Here is a 20293-nt window from a genome sequence, read left to right as displayed (position 1 = left end):
TTCTTTCATGCCAGATATGCATTACAAGAAATACTAAAGGAAGTTCTTTTGTTGTTTTGGTTTTTTTTTATGCAGAAGGAAAAGATCTCAGGGGGAATGAATGGAAGTAATGAAAAGCAATGACTAGAGTATATATGTTAGTAAATCTAAGTGGAGACTGATTGTGAAAAACAATATCAGGATCTCATGAGGAATTAAATATATAACTTAAATGAATTCTAATAAAGACACAAGAGGCAGAAGGGGAGGGGGCATTGCGAAGGGAAGGCAGGGTAAATAGAATTCAAGTATTCTCAGAGCCTAACTTGTCTGGAATGTGATTATGTAAATGTAGCACTGGACCAATCACATACACACAAAAAGTAAAATGAAAATAAATGTGTAACATGCTAGTAGAGAGGAAAAAGGGAAAGTTAAAAATAATGCTTGATTAATCCAAGAAAAAACAAAGAAGAAAAAAATGGTAAAGTAGGTAGGACACAGATAGGAAACAAATAGTAACATGGTAACTGTAGACCTTAATATAAAACGTTTTTTATATTAAAAAGCATTGGCGCCTGGGTGGCTCAGTTGGTTAAGCGCCTGCCTTCGACTCAGGTCATGATCTGGGAGTCCTGGGATTGAGTCCCTCATCAGGCTCCCAGCTCTGTGGGGAGTCTGCTTCTCCCTCTGACCTTCTCCCCTCTCATGCTCTCTCTCACTCTCACTCGCAAATAAATAAATAAAATCTTTTTTTTTTAAGATTTTATTTATTTATTTGACAGAGAGAAATCACAAGTAGATGGAGAGGCAGGCAGAGAGAGAGAGAGAGAGAGAGAGAGAGAGGGAAGCAGGCTCCCTGCCGAGCAGAGAGCCCGACATGGGACTCAATCCCAGGACCCTGAGATCATGACCTGAGCCGAAGGCAGCGGCTTACCACCCAGGCGCCCAATAAATAAAATCTTTTAAAAAAATTAATTAGTTAATTAAAAAATAAAATGCTTTAAACATTTGAACTAAAGACTAAACTGTCAGACTGGATTTTTTTTTTAAGAGTTTATTTCTTTATTTGACAGACAGAGATCACAAGTAGGCAGAGAGGCAGCAGAGAGTGAGATGGAAGCAGGCCACCTGCTGAGCAGAGAGCCTGGTGCGGGGCTTGATCCCAGGACCCTGAGATCATGACCTGAGTCGAAGGCAGAGGCTCTAACCAACTGAGCCACCCAGCTGCCCCCAGACTGGATTTTTAAAAAATTCTTCTATATGCTACTTACAGAAGATATGGATTAAACATAAAAGCAAAATTAAACTGAAGTATAAAGATGGAAAAAGATATACCATGTATGTATTAGCCCCAAGAAAGCTGGTATGGGTCCGTTAATATTAGAAAGGTAGACTTTAAGATAGGAAGCATTACTAGATATGAGAGATTTCACAATAAAGATATAACAATTCTAAATATATATGGTATGCATCTAAAAATCACAGCCTCAAAGTTAAATAAAGCAAAAGTTAGCCAATATAAAAAGAGAAACAGGCAAATACAAAGTCATAATGGGACAGTAAAGATATATAAGATCTGAGCTACAAGATCCTAAAAAGTGATATAATTGACATATATAGAAGATGGAACCAAATAACCTCAGTATGCACGTTCTTTTCCAGCAGACATGTAAGGGGCAGGCACCTGGCTGGCTCAGTCAGTAGAGCATGCAACTCTTTTCTTTTTTTAAAGATTTTATGTATTTATTTGACAGAGAGAAATCACAAGTAGATGGAGAGGCAGGCAGAGACAGAGAGGGAAGCAGGCTCCCTGCTGAGCAACCAACTGAGCCACCCAGTTGCCCCTGTTTATTTTTAAAAATTTATTTATTTATTTATTTGAGGGCAAGGGGGAGAGAGAGAGAGAGAGAGAAAGAGAGAACAAGCAGGGAGAAGGGGCAGAGGCAAAGGGGGAAGCAGACTCCCTAGGGAGCAAGGACCCTGATGTGGGGCTCCATCCCAGGACCCTGAGATCATGATCTGAGCCGAAGGCAGAGGCTTAACCCACTGAGCCACCCAGGCGCCCCGAGCATGCAACTCTTGATATCAGGGTTGTGAGTTTAAGCCCCACACTAGGTATGGAGCCTACTTTTAAAGTAAAGGTTCAATCAGGGACGCCTGGGTGGCGCAGTTGGTTAAACGACTGCCTCCGGCTCAGGGCGTGATCCTGGAGTCCCGGGATCGAGTCCCACATCGGGCTCCCAGCTCCATGGGGAGTCTGCTTCTCCCTCTGACCTTCTCCTCGCTCATGCTCTCTCTCACTGTCTCTCTCTCTCAAATAAATAAAATAAAATCTTAAAAAAAAAAAAAAATTAAAAAAAAAAAAAAATAAAATAAAGGTTCAATCAGCCTCAAAAAAAAAAAAAAAATATATATATATAGAGAGAGAGAGATTATATATATATTTATATATATATATATATATATATATATATATATATATAATTTTAAAGAACTACAATCATCCAAAGTATGTTCTCTGACCACAGGAAAAGTAAGCTAGGAACAAAAAGCAAGGGGGGAAAAAACCCGAAAAACTAGAAACTCCCCAGCTACTTAGTAATGAAGAAGTACATTTCTAGATGGGTGGGGGGACGGGTGAAATAGGTGATGGAGATTAAGGAGTGTGTTTGTGATGAGCACCAGGTGATGTAAGGAATTGCTGGAACACTATTTTATCCCCCTGAAACTAATATAACACTGTATGTTAACTAACTGGAATTAAAATAAATACTTTTTTTTTAAGTAGTTCATTTCTACCTGACCCTGTGTGCCCAAAAAAGAAAAAAAATCACAATGGAAATTATAAAATATTTTGAACTAAATGACAATATAAATATGACAGAACAAAACTAACAGGATGCAGCTAAAGCTCTGCTTAGAGGAAAACTGATATCCTTAAATGAAAATATTTTTGGAAGAAAAATGATAATCAGAGATATAAGCTTCTATTTTAAGAAACTAGAAAAAATTTCAGAAAACTGGAATCAGGAGTGCCTGGGTGGCTCAGTGGGTTAAGCCTCTGCCTTCAGCTCAGGTGATGATCTCAGGGTCCTGGGATCCAGCTCCACATCAGGTTCCCAGCTCAGCAGGGAGCCTGCTTCCCCCTCTCCCTCTGCCTGCTTCTCTGCCTACTTGTGATCTCTCTCTGTCAAATAAATAAATAAAATCTAAAAAAAAAAAAAAAGAAAGAAAGAAAGAAAGAAAGAAAACTGGAATCAAAGAGTATAAAAGTAAATAATAATGATAATAGAACTCATGAGATCTCAAACAAATTTATAATAGAAAAGACAGCCAAATCAAAAATACTAGCTCTTTGCAAAGATTAATAAAATTCATAAAGCTTTGGCAATATGCATCAAAAAGAGAGAGGTATCAATAGCACCAAAAAAAAAAAAAAGAGAGACAAGACCATACAACCTACAAATATTAAGATCTTAAAAGGATAAAAAGAAAACCTTTTACTAATAAGTCTGAAAATTCAGATGAAGTGGATAAATTCCTAGAAAAACACAACTTACTAACATAAAAAGAAATGGGAAACCTGAATAAATCCATACCTATTAAAATAAATGAATCCACCTCTTAAAACCTTCCTACACCCTGGGTGGCTCAGTGGGTTAAGCCGCTGCCTTCGGCTCAGGTCATGATCTCAGGGTCCTGGGATCGAGTCCCGCGTTGGGCTCTCTGCTCAGCGGGGAGCCTGCTTCCTCCTCTCTCTCTCTGCCTGCCTCTCTGCCTACTTGTGATCTGTCTCTGTCAAATAAATAAATAAAATCTTTAAAAAAGAAAAGAAAAAAAAACCTTCCTACACAAAATTTCTAGGCCCAAATAATTTCAGCAGTAAATTCATCCAGACATTTAAAAAGAATAATTCCAATCCTACAAAACCATTCCAAAGAACAAAATAGAGAGGAAGTATCTCCAAACTTGTTTTATAAAGTAATAACTTTGTTTTATAAATTTGTTTTTAAACTTTGTTTATAAACTTGTTTTATAAAGTCAGTAAAACCTTTATGTCCTGGCAAGGGGACCACCACAACAGAAAATTATAAGTAAATCTCTCTCGTGAACAAAAACATTCCTCAACAAAATATGAGCAAGTCAAATCTAACAACCTGTACGAAGGATAATGTATCACAAGTAAGTTGAGCAAAGTTAACACTAAAAAAATACATATCAACATAATTCATATCAACAAAATAAAATAGTACAATCATGATGTCATGACACCAAAAAACTTTCGCTAAAGGGGCACTACCTGGATGCCTCAGTGGGTTAAGCATCTGCCTTGGGGCTCAGGTCATGATCCCAGGGTCCTGGGATCCACCCCACATCAGGGTCCTTGCTCCTAGGGAGTCTGCTTACCCCTTTGCCTCTGCCCCTTCTCCCTGCTTGTTCTCTCTTTCTCTTTCTCTCTCTCTCTCTCTCTCTCCCCCTTGCTCTCAAATAAATAAATAATTAATTTTTTAAAAAGAAACAGGGGTGCCTGGGTGGATCAGTGGGTTAAAATCTCTGCCTTCGGCTCAGGTCATGGTCCCAGGCTCCGGATTGAGACTTCTCATCGGGTTCTCTGCTTGGCCGGAAGCCTGCTTCCCTTCCTCTCTCTCTGCCTGTCTCTCTGCCTACTTGTGATCTCTGTAGAAAAAATAAATAAAATCTTTTTAAAAAATAAATAAATAGGGCATCTGGGTGGCTCAGTGGATTAAGCTGCTGCCTTCAGCTCAGGTCATGATCTCAGTGTCCTAGGATGAAGCCCCGCATCGGGCTCTCTGCTCAGCAGGGAGCCTGCTTCCCTCTCTCTCTGCCTGCCTCTCTGCCTACTTGTGATATCTCTCTCTGTCAAATCAAATAGATAAAATCTTAAAAATAAATAAATAAATAAATAAATAAACTTTAAAAAATTCATGATAAAAGCTTAGCACACTAAGAATAGAAGATAACTTTCTTAATCTGATTTTTAAAACACCTATGTAAATCCTATATCAAATATTGTACTTAATGACCAAAGATTGATAGCATATCCTCTAATGAGGATCAAGATAAGGACACTCACCATCACTTCTAGTCAACACTGCAAGAGAGATCCTAACTAGTACAATAATGCAAGGGATAAATAGTCTAAGGACTGGAAAGGAAGACATAAAGCTGTCATTATTCACAGAAATCTAACTACCTAAAAAAATCTAAAACTACTAAAATTAATAAGTGAATAATGCAAGGTTCCTGAAATAAGGTCAACAAATAAAAACCAGCTTTATTTCTATATCCTAACAACAAGCAATTAGAGAGTGGAATTTTAAAATGCCAGTTACAGTAGCATAAATAAAAATCAATTACCAGTGATATCATTTTTCAGAAGGTTTGTAACACTTATTTCTGCCTTAAAGAGTGCAGTTTACGCTCAGCTCAGTTTCATTGTTATAGACTGTTCGAATCTTTTAAATGAACCTGGAATACAAAATTGAGTATATAATCTCCAAAAGTTGTAATGCTGGCTCAAATTCTTTAAGTCATTAAGGAGGTCGTTTTGCATACTCTGAGTAACACAAATATCTATAAATATGAAAATGTTTTATATTTCCCTGTTTAGTATCTCAAAATGAAACTGAAAGGTAATATACCCTACTTCACACAAAACTAAACAAAATATATACAATATACCAACTATAATGTAAGAGAAGTAAAAAAAAATCATAATAAAAATATGGATTTCAATATGCAAATGCTCAGACAATACTATATTAGAGAACATGGTAAAGGAGTCAGGTACATGGACCTCTATGCAGACTGAATGAGACAGTTGTGTTTTACTGGTTTCTCAAACAGAAGCAGTGCTGCTTTCCGTAAGTGGTTTTTCTGAACAAAATTAAGTATGATCTGCCCTCAATTTACACAGCATTTCTAATCGTGAAAATTTCACTGTATATAAAACCAATGAGTGTTCTAGGCTCAGAAAAGTATAGAGTTTTTACTTACCTCTTCAGCAAAACATTTGAAAGTTGTCCCGGACAAGAGATAATTTGTCACTGAATGGAATAGTCTGGAACACTGCAGAATGTCTACAGCATTTCTGGTTTCTGCCCAGTGAAAGCTTCTAGAGCCCCTTACATATTTCCAGTGTGTCCTTGCCCCTCACCCCAAAGCGGTACCTTTGAGAACCACTGCAATAAGGGAGGCAGAAAACCCAGTTTTATCACATGCTAGCTCTGAAGACTGAGAAATCAGTCAGCCATTTACATATGACCCCAGCCAACATATCATTTCTCCAACATACCGAGTCACACGCAGCAAATGACAAAAATCCTTGAAAGAATTTGAGTTTTCTCTAAAAGTCTCAACATAATCTTGGTGGTTAAGAAAAATCACAATGTCTTTTAATTTCCTTCCACTTACTGTATTTGGATTATAGATTAGGGGATGTACACCATAGTCTTTTTAATATTTAGTACCTAAAAGCCCAGATCTGTCCATATTCAAACTCCCAATCAGATTTTGTAATAACTTTCAGTGAAAATCCAAATTCTTTCGAGAACTGCTGACATAGACAATGCTCCACACCTAGTTTTACCACTTTAAGTCATTATACATAACTTCCATTTGTTCAAAAAAATGCCATGCCTGTTTTCCTGAGATAAAAAACAGGAAAATAACGAAGTTTAACAGAACTTTTTGTCCTACACTCCTGTAGAAAAAAATTTTCCAACCAAATTTTCACATCCTCCACTCCTATTCTTTCATATCACTGCTTTTAAAACCTTGTTGCACAAAATTCTCGGAAACTTTCTAAATAAAAGGAAATTTTCAAGCTGAGTTGGAACACTTATTTTCTAAATAAACACAATCCAGAAAATTAGTCAAAAGCCATCATTTCTACATTTCTCATTTCCCTTTTGACAATTACATAAATTATTTCTAATAATAGATGATGTTGAAATTTTTATTAATAACTACGTAATTTCACCACGCTACTTATTCTCAAGCCCTGGCCTACCATGTGAGTGGTTTGGAGGTAAAATGAACTGGGTTTGAATCCTGACTCTGCTACTCACTAGCCATGTGTACCTATACAAAATTCTTAATTCATTTCTTTACATGCACAATTTCTTTACCTGCCCTACAGTGTTGTGACAATATGTAAAGTGCTTTTCACGTACTAGTTGTTCATGAAATAGGAGTTATGGTTGTTATTATTATAATTAGCTGTCATGTTTGCCAATATCTACTTATTAACTCATTCAATTATTTTCTCCTTAGTTGCCTTATACATAATTTTTTTTTTCTGGTTTGCAAAGCATTTTGCTATTCAGGGTAAATGTTATACAGTAGCTTTTGTATTTAAAAGCATCACTGAAGGGCACCTGGGTGGCTCAGTCAGTTTAGCAACTGCCTTGGGCTCAGGTCATGGTCTCAGGGTCCTGGAATCAAGCCCAAGTCAAGCCCCAAGTAGAGCCCCTGGAGCCCAAATCAAGCCCCCAGCCCCAGAGTCAAGCCCCGGGGTGGGCCCCTCCCCTGCTCAGTGGGGAGTCTGCTTCTCCCTCTCTCTCTCTGCCCCTCCCCCCCAATCATGTTTTCTGTCTCTCTCAAATAACTGAAACCTTTACAAAATAAAATAAAATAAAATCTTCACTGAACTGTCTTAAGATAGGAGGCACCAAAAGGAGGAAAAAGACAGGCATTTGTTAAATCACAACTCAACATTTACTGAACATTAGTCCTGTGATGGTAGCTTATAAAAATTCAGTTTCTGCCTACCAATATCCTGATGATTTATTTGCCCCATCAACTTCCTCAGATTTTATCTGATTCTCATTTTCAGTCTTTGCAAGGAGAGTTGACTTTCAAACAATTCACAACATTTTAACAGGTTTTTTTTTTGGTAGTTTTCAGCATAAAGAATCAAATTTTTAGATAGTTATGTTTCATATTCAGGTCACCAACTGGTACTTTGGAACCTACAAATAACTCTCATGGTCTGGTTACCATGGTCACACCTTCTCCTCACCGCTGGGCACAGGCACCCCCCCCTCAACACACACACACCAATCCCCTCACATTGTATACTCAACTGCTCTCTGTCAACACATACACATCTCCTGGCCCTGAAAAGATTCTTTGATCACTAATAAATCAGCTTGGAAGGGTCTTGGAAGACCTTAGAAAAACAATGATTCAGAACCTTTTGGGGAATCTTAGACCTTTTTGAAAATCTGAGAAAAACTGTTCTCCTCATACATAAACAAAATGGACATACATATCACTTCACAGACTCCTTGAAAACCAAATTAGTAAGCTATGCTGTATTTCAATGTTTCTCAAACCCCTGACTAGGATTCACAGTAAGAAACACATCTGACATCAAGACAGTCTGTACCTACATGCATAAACAAGCCTAAGTACCCCTAACAGAAGTTTCAGTAAACAATGGTTACCCTTACCAGGTGCTCTGGTGTGTGACATTTTCTATTCTATGTCATCTCTCTAAAATGTTGTTCAAGACCCACTACATTACTTTCTTACCATCCACAATCTGAAGGGCAGTGATCCCGTCTAACATTTCTCCATTTTAAGGAATCTAAGATCCAAAGGAATAAAGGGTCTTGTCCTTAGTCACTAATAAATTAGTGACTATCCTGACTCCCAACCAAAGGCTCTGTACAAAACAAAGAGAAACAAATTTCTAAATACCAACTCCCCTCAAAAAGCAGCTAGGGATTTGAAGCTTAAAACACGCTGACACACTGAGAAACTGAGTGGTAAAATTGCAAACAATAGGGAATATCAGCCCCATCCAGTGCCTCCAATTGAGACAGTCTTAACTTTTTCTAAAATATGAGCATGGCCTAGCATGACATGGCATATAAGGAATTTCTTTTTTCTTCCCCAAAACCCTTTCTCTGGCCACTGAAAACAACACAGGGAAAAATTACACTCCTGAGTTCATTTAAATACTTTGGATTATACAGGCACTAGTTCTGTTTGTTCACCAGAGGCTGGCTTAGCAGTGGAGAGGCCCTCTTTCCACTTGCCAGGCCCATGCATACATAGATCCTTTCCCCCACCTAAGGCTGCTTAATTAAAATTTAAACATCAAAACCACAGATCAATACAGGGATGTGAATGATCCAGAACCTATTAGATATTAATACTACCAACACCAACTACCCCTGCCCCTTTTAAAGCCTCAATTACAGAAAATTGCATTGCTTGGGAAACTTCATTACAAACAGTTCAGTAGATTAAAATATCGGCATCAGGCTGTTTGTGGCTTTGGGGTTTTGCTTTCTGTGTCTTGGCTTTCTGGTGGTTTTTGGTTTTGGTTTGGTTTGGTTTGGTTTGGTGGGGAGGGGGAGGTCCTTTTTTAATGTGGAATAAACATCATTGACCATCACAAGGTGGGAATCTTACAACAAACCACAGAGTAACCAGGTAAGGGTCTGGGGAAGACCAAGCGCGGGGGGGGGGGGGGGGGCAGGTGAGGGGGGGTGCCTGGCGTAAAGGGAGGAGAAGACTTGGGGCCTGTATCCGTCTTCCTGGTCACGCAAACAACTTAACTCAGGGTGTCTCAGCGAGGCTCGGTGGACGCAAGTAACCTGCTGCGTGCCGGCCTCCACCTGCGCACCCCAGCCCCAGTGTCCAAGAGGCTGGGGCCTCCTTAACGCGGAGCTCACAGGGAGGAGAGGGTGAGGTGCAAACCGCTGCGCAGCGGCTCAGGTGTGAGAACCGCTAAAGCCAGAGGGGAAAAGGGGGGCGGGCAAACCCTAAAATTAGCGCTCGGGAAGCAGAGGCTGGCACGGCGGCACGGAGATGGCGTCTTCTGCTGCGGCGGCTGCCCTGGAGCTTTGGGGGGGGGGCGGGGGAGGGGTGGCTTTCCCGGGAGCCGGGCCCCTCTGCGCCTTCCACTGCCACTCCGACCAGGAGCAGGAGCGACACAGCAGGAAGGGCTCCTTCCGGTAACAGGGTCGGGAAACACGTGTAGCCTCCGGAGACCTTGGGGTCTATCGCTCCTCCCCCAACTGCGGCAGAAAATGTAAGGAGCGTCGGAATTTAAAACCCCAGAATCCCTGTTATTGAACTAAAAATTTGGTTGGCTCATTTTAGTAATACTAGCCCTGTCCTTCCCTGAGTTTTCATTTAAATCCATTTTTCTCTTCCCCCTTGCCTCACACCGAATTCGAGTAATGGGGTAGGGGGTGGTGATAATGAACCAGGGATCTAGAGTTGGAGGCCAGAGGGGTGGGGGTAGTTTGTCTGTGAGCACCTCTGCAAGATAAACAGTTTTGAAGGTCAGTGATGGCTCTCCATTGGGTCCTCCTGAAAGGATTAACATTCATTAAGGAATTCTCTGTCAACATTTTTCTTATAAACCCAAGCTGTAAAAGTCCTAAGTATTTCAGATATTCCAATTGCAATAATGCATTGAAAACCTACATATTAATTAACTATTGTGAACTCTCCAAAAATAAAATTATCAAAATCCTGGGAGCACTTACAAGAATATCTGTAAAATGGAAATGTGTGTTATTCAGCCAAGATTAAATGAAGACTGCAAAAATATTGTTCTATTTGGTAGCAAGGATATGGAAAATTGAATGACACAATATTTGGAAACCAGAAGCCAAAAAAAAAAAGAGTCATGTTTATTACATAACCAGAATTTTAAAAATAGATATACACAGTAATTTAAAGTCGGCCATCAATACAAACTAACCATATCTGTGAAGTGACATTTCATCCCTAGATCTTTTAGCCTCCCCTCGGCAGTTGGCCCCTTACCTTTATTTTCAGAATCTTTCATTCTCTCTTTCCTCCCTCTGCTGCAAATGAGCAGGAAAGTCCAGCTGATTCTGCAAACCTGACTTTTGATTTGTCATTCACAGAAAGTCAGCGGTCTCAGGGGCGAAGTCCCTCAACGCAGGAGCACCCGAGCACTGATAATTGCCTGCAAGTCAGTGTGCGGGGTGATAATTTTGCTTATGCTAGAGCAGAAAGGATGGGGATGAAGGCCGACGTAAACACAAATTCCAAAACATGGCATGGAACTGGATCTGGAGTCTAGGCTTGCCTTTCCTTCTCTTAGATTAGGGAACCAAATGTTTGGTGCCTCCTAGGCTCTGTAGAGATTCGGTTCAGGTTCAAAGGGGGAAGGTCTGTGCCATGTGCCAAGCTTATTCTCAAAGGGAGACCTTGATTTCAGAGAGAATTAAGAGACCTGTGCTTTGTTTTCTTTTTCATATTCATTCATTCAACAATTATTTCTTCTACTTCTCTGTGGCCCAGGTTCCATGCTAAGTAGTGGGGTCTAGTCCTACTCCTCAAGCTGCTCAGAGGCTATTACAATACAGAGGCATACAGTGACCCATGTCTGCTGCATGGACACAAATTACTGAACCCATTTCATCCAGGCATAAGTTGATTGTCAAGAATGAGCCAGAAATGGGCATGAGGAAGCAAGATCATGGGAGCCCTCTCTTAGAGGGCAAGGAAAATTCAAGCAAATCTTTCAATCATCCAATTCCAGCTTACTTTCAATTATTACATAGCTCAGATTCGTTCCTTCATTCCTTCACTGAACAAATGGTTATTTGCGCCAGGTAGAATTCCATCTGTTAGGGACTCAGGAGTGCAGGAAACAGACCAAATCCTGTTCTTGTGGCTATTACATTTTGGTAAGAGTATTCAGACAGACTATAAACAAACAAATGTAAACATACAGTAAATGGCAATAAATGCCATGAGGAAAAATGAAGCACAGTAATGAAGTAACAGACATGCCATTTTAAACAGGTGGTGAGAGGAAGTGACATTTAATTTCTTTTATGAAAAAATGGATCAGGGTCATCATAGTCCCTTCCAAATATCTTCACTCTGATTTTTTTTTTTTTTTTTTTTTTAAGTGCTCACTCCTCACCACCTTCTCTGCTCCAGGTGTACTCTAGATGATGGGGAGGGAGGGTTATTTCCCTTTATAAATGGGTAAATTGATATCCAAAAAGATGAACACCCCAATTCAGGACCTCACTAAGCTGTAAGAAGAGCAACAAGGAGAAAACCTACCTGTTGCTCTCATTCCCCAGAAACTGCTGGGTTAAATGCAATACTGACATGGACAATCTGCAGGAGTGGGAGTTGAGATAAGAGGGTCGAAGACATGTCTCTACCACTATTAACTGAGTGGTGGAAGTAGTGACAACCTCTCTGGCACCAGTTTCCTCATCTATAAAGTGGGGCTAATCATACCTGCCCTGCGTATGCCTTTCAGAAGATCAAAAGGGAGAACAGACATGGTACTTGGCAAACTAAGCCCTATATAAATGTAAGGTATAATTATCAACATACTTGGGCACATTTAAAAGAACTAATTGCTAGCATGCACCTGGTCATTACTGTAGCCCAAGAGTCAAATATAGCTGTAGAGTGAAAGCTTGCCATGGCCACTAGGGGTCCTGGAGTTGATTTCTAGCTGCCACAATTGAAAGACTCCCTGAAAGTTTTGGAAAATCTTAAGTATTTGGGTTTTGTTCCCATCTTTCCTTGGCAGTGGGTAATACCTTTATGCTTCTCTTTGACAACTCAAGATCAGTGAGGAAAATCTGCCTTCACCGGAACTCCTTGCTGGCCACCAAATGAGCCATGTTGGTGCACAGACCACAAAAAAACAGGCTCCTCCATCGCCAAGGACCAAGTCCAGGATGGCCAAAATGTGCCCAGTTAGGAGCAACTTTGGGGGCAGAGAGGAGAGAAGAAGGAGGTGGTAAGAAGCCACCATTTGTGCACTTTTGTTCAATAAATATTCATTGTGCCAGGCACTGCTCTGAGCACTAGGAAAGACACAGTGCTGTCCTCAAGAAGCCTGTGGCTTCAGGACAAGAGGTTCCTAAGAGGTATGCTGATTTACTGATTAGGTAGAAGAATGCCAAGACTTGGGTTTGAATAGCAGGGCAGGGGCCATAAAGCAGGAGAGATGGTTCAAACATGGGCTGGCTCTGCTATGTCCTGGCCACTAAAGTAAGCTGGGACCCTCTCCTACACTTCTCTATGTTAATACTTCCTGATCTGTAAGACGAAGACAATGATAGAACCTACCTCCTAGGGCTGGGTGAGGCTCAACCAAGTTAGTACATGCAAAGTGCATGGCACAAAGTCTGACACATAAAGTGAGGGCTCCATAAATGCTGTGAGACTGATATTACTACCTTGTGACCTGGGTCAAATTTACCCCTCTGCACCTTCTACAGAAAATAATAACTAGCTTGTAGGGCTGCTGTGAGAGTTACACATCAGAAAGAATGTACAGACCTTGGCATAAAGGAGTAGGTACCCCCTGCCAGCCTCACTCCAGGAGGTGAGTTTTAATCAAGTAGGCTTCCCAGGAAAAAAAGGCTAAGGCTAGGAGGAGTGAGGAAGTGGGAAATGGGCTTCCACTTAAATTAAAAAGGAAGTCAATTGTTTCCAAGAACGTGGTCATTTCCAGAGGTACCTACATTTTACCCAACATTGTACTTTGAAAAGTTTCACACATATGGATAGCTGGAGGCATTGCTTGATGAACATCTTTGACTAGTTTTGCTCTATTTGCATTATCACATATCTGTTCGTCTCTATCCATCCTTAATTGTTGTTGTTGTTGTTATTTTTAATTAAGTGGAAAGAGGTTTGCAATCCTCTTCAAATAAAAAGAGCCTTTACTTTCCCTCCTGCTACAATATTTACAAAAGCCTTTGACCTCTGCTTCTGGGGCCATTCCAAGCAGGGTCAGATGAATTCCCCGAAGCCTTGTCTCATCCTACAGCAAACCTCAAACCAGTGGAGGGACCAGAATGGACTCAAGCCTTGGAGCTTTCCAAAACAAAGCAGTGTCTCCGACAGACCCCGCACTTCAAAGAAACTGGTACCAAGGATCTCTGTAAACACCCATTAAGGAAAATGATGCCCTCTGTCAATAGCTGGGTTCAGCAAAAGCTCAAACAGGCTCCACTGGCCACCAAGTCCTTTCAAGGCTCTGTACAGTCCTTGTCTTGTTTGATGCCACTTCTGAGTCACTAGACCAGTGAGTCATGCCCAGTAAGGGAGGCCATCTTGAGAGCAAAACCAAACAGAATTTTCAAGAACAATGAGTGAAACCCTGAACTGAAAAACAATCAGGCTCTTTATTGTCTTTGTAAAACAAAAATGAAAGAAAAAATGCTGCTGTTAATATTGTGGGTTCAACTTGCCAGCTGTAAATTTTACACTGAAGAAAAAAACAAACGAGAAAAAGAGTTTTTATATTCTCTTGGAAATTTGAGAGCAAAAGAGGCTTGAAGGCTATGTCCCACATCAGGCAGACCTAATGACCTTTCAGTGATTGGCCTAGACCCTCTTCTAAAAACAGGCTGAGGTGGTGACAGCAGGGTGGCTTCACTTTGTCTTCCTCCACCCCACCAGGCCTCTGGAAGGTTTGCTCAGAGCATCCAAGTGGCCATAAAGGCCATAAAGTAAAGAGAGAAAAATTGCCGCCTGGGGGTGGAAAAAGGTTTGCAAAGAGGGTCACCACACAGGAGGGCAGCATGACTATAAGAAAAGCTGCAGAGGCTCCCATGAAGCCAGGCTACAAAGCAAAGGAAGGGAACTGATACATGGAGCACCTACTCTGTGCCGGGCACTCTTCTCACCATCATCTTCAGATGTTTATTGATAACTTAGATTTCAAGCATTACTGAAAGCAAAGACTTTCACAGCACCCTGCCTGGGTCTGAATCCCAGCTTATGAGGTGTGTAACTTTGTTACTTAACCTCTCTGTGCTTCAGTTTTCTCATGGTAAAACAGATGGCAAAAGAAGTTTACTGTCAGAATTAAATAAAATAAAAATATGCACAGTTTTGGACAGGGGCTGGCACAGAGTAAAACAGTACATACGTGGTAACTCTTGCCATTCCATCTTTTTTAGATGAGAAAAACGAGGCAGAAAGGAGAAGTGACTTGCTAAAGGATACAGAGCTAAATAGTAGCATAGCTAGGATACTTTGTTCTCAAAACAACATTGTGAGGGAGGTGATACCATCTTCCTTTTATAGATGAGAGTTTGTAAGCCCAAGAGGGGCCTGGTAACTTGCTCATGCCAAAAGCTGACAAATGAGAGAGTTAACATTTTAGAACACACATTTGCTGACTTTAAAGCCTTTGCACATTGCACTATGCCAGTGGTTCTCAAACCATTCTGATGTTGGCATATATCAGAATTATTACAAGGCTTGTTAAAACAGATTGCTGGACCCTACGTCTGGAGTTTCTGATTTGGTAGTTCTGAGGTGGGGGCCAGCACTTCACGTTTCTAAAAAGTTCCAGGAGAGGCTGATGCTGCTAGTCTGGAGACCACACTTGGAGAACTAATGTTTGACATCATGCACCTGTATGCAGAACAGATCATAGAGAATAGGGCCTAAAGATTGTAGGTCAATGAGTTTTTCCCACTCTGGAACAGTGTTACTGAATTCACAGAGCCTAGCAAATATCCTTGTATTTACAGAGACCTTTCATATGTATGATCTCATTTGATCTTTCTAATATCCCTCAGGAGTAATCATTATTTCCACTCAATGTGATTTGTGTTTAGGGATGGGTATATGGTTAGAAATGGCAGTGAAGGATTAAACCACAGATCACCTATCCTTCTCTCCAAGTAACTTGTCCTGGAGAGCACTATCTGCTAATGGAGACCGACTCAAGTGCCAGTCTCTGTCTTTCCATGGAATATTGCAGCTCCGGAAAGAGTTCTTTGTCCCACCAGGATTTCAGGGAAGTAATTTCAGGTGGGAGAAACTCGGGGCCAGTCTTCCACCATTGTTTCAAGACCTACTTCTTACAAAACACTTTCACCAATCCACCGACGGTTCACTCCCTTCTCTATGACATAAAAGCTTTGATATTTGTCTAAAATATCGTTCTCTAGAAAGTTTGGAAGCATTCGGGGTGTTAATTTCCTTTGGGCACAGCCTGTTCATATTCCCATTTGGAATAGCTTGCATGCTTAGCTATATTTTTTTAAGTTGTTTGGACATGTAAGCCAACAAATTGTTAGATAAGAAAAAGACAAACCATTAAGTTAAAACAAAAAAATGGGGAAAGACGTGAATAGGCCTTATTCACACATGGCCAAAATTCATGTGAAAAGATCTTTACTTCATTATTTGTTAAGGAAATTCAATACAAAACAACCCTGCAGTACCATTTCACACCCATCGAATTGGCTAACATTAAAAAGTCTGACAGTACTCAGTATTGGCAAGAATCGCCCACACTCCTGGTAGGAGCTAGATTAGCACAAATGTATGGAGGTCAGCTATTTTTCCAAATTAAAAAAGCATATACCTTTTAACCCAGTAATTGTTCTTCTAAGTATTTATCTTACTTACAGTCACAAGAACGCATCTGCAATTACTAGTAGTAAATCGCAGATGCATTCTCTTTGGCTGTGTGTGTGTGTGTGTGTGTGTGTCTAGATAGATAGATAGGACCTCCTAAAGGATCTTTTCATTACAAACATATTTATTGAATGTCTTCTATATTCAGGACACAATGTTAGGCTGAAAAGATGCCAAGATTCCCCTAAACCTAAAGCTTCTCACTTGCAGCCTCCTGGTGGGAAAAAAAAAGGTGGGAACAAAAAAAGATGCTGTGAAAGACCTTTTGGTTAGTACAGAAGGAACACCTGCCCCTAAGGAGTTTCCCAACCATGTTTTATTCCCATAGGTTACCAAGCTTTCCAGTCCTGTGACTAACCATTGTTGGGAATATGATCATAGGGTACACTATCTGAACTAAAATTAATAAAAATAATAACTACCACCCTGTAGACTACTGTGTACCAGGCACTTTATATACATTAACTCATGTAATCATCACAGTAACATTGTGACATAGGAATTATCATCTCTATTTTATATATGACATATAACTGAGTTTTTAAAAGATTTAGCACCTTGCCCACGATCACACAGCTTACTACTGTGCCACTTACTAATGGCAGATTCTAATCAGAGTCTGGCACCAAAGCACATGATTTGAGATACCCAAATTGGTGTCCATCACTTATGAGATGATGTCCCATCATTATGAGAAATTCAGGCCACCTTTAAAAAAAAAAAATTAAATGGGGAAATGGATTTCTTTTATTGCATGATATTTATCAATTTTACTTCTCTCCATGAGTATAGATTTTGGAACATGTTTATTTTGTGCAGGGAGATGCGGCAGAAAGAATGCTGTATGGACAATCAGGCTTGAGTTTACCACTCACCAGTCATATGACCTCCTGCAAGTCAGTCTCTTAGTTCACCTTCCTCATCTATAAAATGGGAGAAATAAACACTATCTGCCCTTCCTTCGTCCAGTGTGCTGTCAAGATTGAAACAAGATCTTGTAGTTGATCTATTCTATAAACTATAATGTACCATATAACATAAGACATTATGATGGCCTTATCTCCAGGTTGTATGGGAGAAGTAGAGAAATAGTGACCAACCATTATTCTACTTAAGAAAAAAGAGGTGTGGGGACGCCTGGGTGGCTCAGTTGGTTAGTGCCTTAGGCACAGGTCAAGATCCCAGAGTCCTGGGATCAAGTTTTTCATAGTGTTCCTTGCTCAGTGGGGAGCCTGCTTCTCCCTCTCCCTCTGCTACTCCCGCTTGCTTGACAAATATATAGAATCTTTAAAAAAAGAAGAGAAAAAAGAGGTGTGGTGTGGCAGTGGGTTCCAAGAAGCCACGGGTGACCTCTAGGACAGAAACAGAGAAAAGAGGAGAGGACAGCTGTATACACAGTATAGAACTGGCTTTAAACACTACAGAACTAGGAGACTTATTCTAACCCATTTTACTACAGTAGAAATATCCAGGTAGTCCTCTTTTGTAAACATTTACACAACAACTGGAATTACATTCTGCATGGTAATTATCACTCAAGGAATACTTGTTGCATGACCCTTCTTTTCAACTCCTCAGGCAAACTAAAGTAAAAGGGATGTTAGCCTTCAGACCTACTAAGGTTAGTGGCAGTGGGAAAGGAATTTAATTGTGCCTTGACTAAAAATAGTAAGTCGTTCTTTGAAAGCCAGCAAGATAACAATACCAAGTCTTAGTCTAACTACCAACAGTAGAAAAGCTTGTTTGTAACTCAATAAATAAATATTTAAAAGATAATTCTTGCTTTGGGTCAAATTTAGTTTTAGAATGTTTACTCTGTGCCAGCACTTCACACTTATTAACTCATTTAACTCATCAACTCATTTAATCTTCAAAACAATCCTGTGGAGGGGAGCAGAGGGCTGTATCAATGACAGGGCCGGGGTGCAGTATAGCTTCTGCCCTGCATCAGGTCGGCCATTTTAGAAATCAAGGCATGTCAGTCTCTCAGAAAAAGAATCCTCAGATGACAGAAACAGATGGAAAGGACAAGACAGGACACACACACACATACACACAGTCTAGCAAACAGGTATCTAGAAAGTACCAAGCCTGGACATAGCCTGGTAGGGGAGGCAATGATGAAACAGATGAGAACCCACCCACGTGGAATCTGTAATACCTGGTGAACAGTGCCAGAGGCCCTACTCAAAAAGAGGTTACAGGTGGCAGAAACCCCAGGAAAGGCTTCACAGAGGAAAAGGCATTTGAGCCTCCCTGATGGATGGGCAGACTGAGATGAGGACATGGCCACACTGAATACACACAAGGCAGTGAGCTAGCAGATCATGTCACAGCCTTGCTGAGAACACATCCGTAGCCTTCCAGCTCGCTTTAGAAATAAAATCCAAACTGTTCTCATCATGCCCTACCCAGACCTTGATCTAGGCCCTGCCTCCCTCACTTTCCCGGTGCTAAGCTCAGGCACACTGGGAACCTTTTCCACTTGTTATTGTCACTGGCAGGAATGCTCTCCCCAGGCTCCATGCTGGAGTAACTCCCACTCAGTGTTCCGGTCTCCGTTTAAATCACATTGCCTCAGAGAGGTCTTCCCTGTCCATCTGCCCTGTAAGCCCAGGCAACTCTGCCTTTTTTCCTCTCCCAGCACACTCTGTGGTTCCTTCCCAGCACACATAGCAATCTGTAATGGGGACGTTTACCTATCTGAGGGGTGTAATGTCTGTTTCCCCCTCTAGAAGAAGTGCCATGAGCTGGGCCTTTCCTATCTTGTTCACCCCAGGCCCCCGCACATGGGAAGCACTCAATACAGATTGTGGAAGGAATGAATGGAGTGAATCAGGGACTGAATAAATGTGATTTAAGGTCATGGTGGGGACAGGGTGTACTGTGTTTAGGAAGTAGTTTATGGGGACTAGAGCTTAGCAGCGAACAGGGAATCACCGCAGACAGGTTGGAAAGGTGGTGGGTCCAAATGGGGAAGACCCTGAAGGTAACCTTGGGTTCAGATTCATTCCCCCCACCATGGCTACTGCATTGCAGGCAACCGGCCAGGTGTTGGGCGGGATGCAAACCTGAGTAGACCGTGTCCCGGAGGCAGCCTGAATTCCTCCCGTCCCCAGTCAAACCTACAGACAGGGGCTTTTGCAGGAAACAAACTGCAACCACCTGGCCCAACGAGAGGTGTTCAGGGGTAGAAGGAGAAAGGGGACCGCGCCGAGACCGGCCCCTGCACTTCGGTGAGCAGCCCCGTGAGAGCTTGGGGGATCCGGCTTGTCACAGGGGCCGAAGGTCAGGGTGGAGGGTCGCCCGGGCCAGGCCAGACATCCAGGTCGCGCCGCCTCCCACCCTGAGGTCCCAGGAACCGAGAGGTGGGCCCGAGATGCCGCCTCCGGCTGCGGGAGCCACCGCGGCCCTCCCGCAGTCCAGTCCGCGCCAGCCGCGCGCTGTAACAGGTCCCCCCGCCGCGACCACACTCACCCTGCGCCGCCTTGGGAGCCGAGCGCGTCCTCCACAGCCGCCGGGTCGCCTTCCACGGCCGCAAAGAAGAAAACAGCCTCCGGCTCTTCTTGCCGCCCTTCTCAGTTGCTCCCATCTGTGCGCCCGCGCCCCTCCCCCGCTGCCGCCGCCGCCGCCCGAGGCTGGCCTAGCGCTTCCCCGGCCGCCGAGCGTCTGCAGGTGCGGGGCGGTCGCGGGGGCGGACGCGGCCGCCGGGGGAGGAGCTTGCGGGCGCCGGGGAGGGCGGGGCGCGGAGGTGGGGAGGCGGCTGCTCGCGCCCAGCCCGCGGGGTGCGGCCGCCTGGGGCGTGGACGCTGGCGCGAGGCGCCCCCTCCGGAAGCCCTCGGAGCGCCAGGCAGCTGTGCAGGGGAAC

The 20293-nt window shown here is 42.1% G+C and overlaps 1 protein-coding gene across 1 annotated transcript in view; it reads right to left on the bottom strand.

Annotated features, from left to right (window-relative positions):
- The window catches only part of DNAJC6 (DnaJ heat shock protein family (Hsp40) member C6), a 139805-nt gene extending 119774 nt beyond the window's left edge, over positions 1-20031 (bottom strand). Inside the window, exon 1 of the mRNA XM_044238385.1 lies at positions 19903-20031. Coding sequence (XP_044094320.1) covers positions 19903-20017 — 115 coding nt within the window. The 5' untranslated portion in view covers positions 20018-20031. The remainder of the gene's footprint in view (positions 1-19902) is intronic.
- Between the last annotated feature and the right edge of the window lie 262 nt (positions 20032-20293).

This window comes from Neovison vison, chromosome 2 (assembly GCF_020171115.1).
Source record: "Neovison vison isolate M4711 chromosome 2, ASM_NN_V1, whole genome shotgun sequence".
NCBI lineage: Eukaryota > Metazoa > Chordata > Mammalia > Carnivora > Mustelidae > Neogale > Neogale vison.
This window is presented reverse-complemented; position numbering and strand designations above follow the sequence as displayed.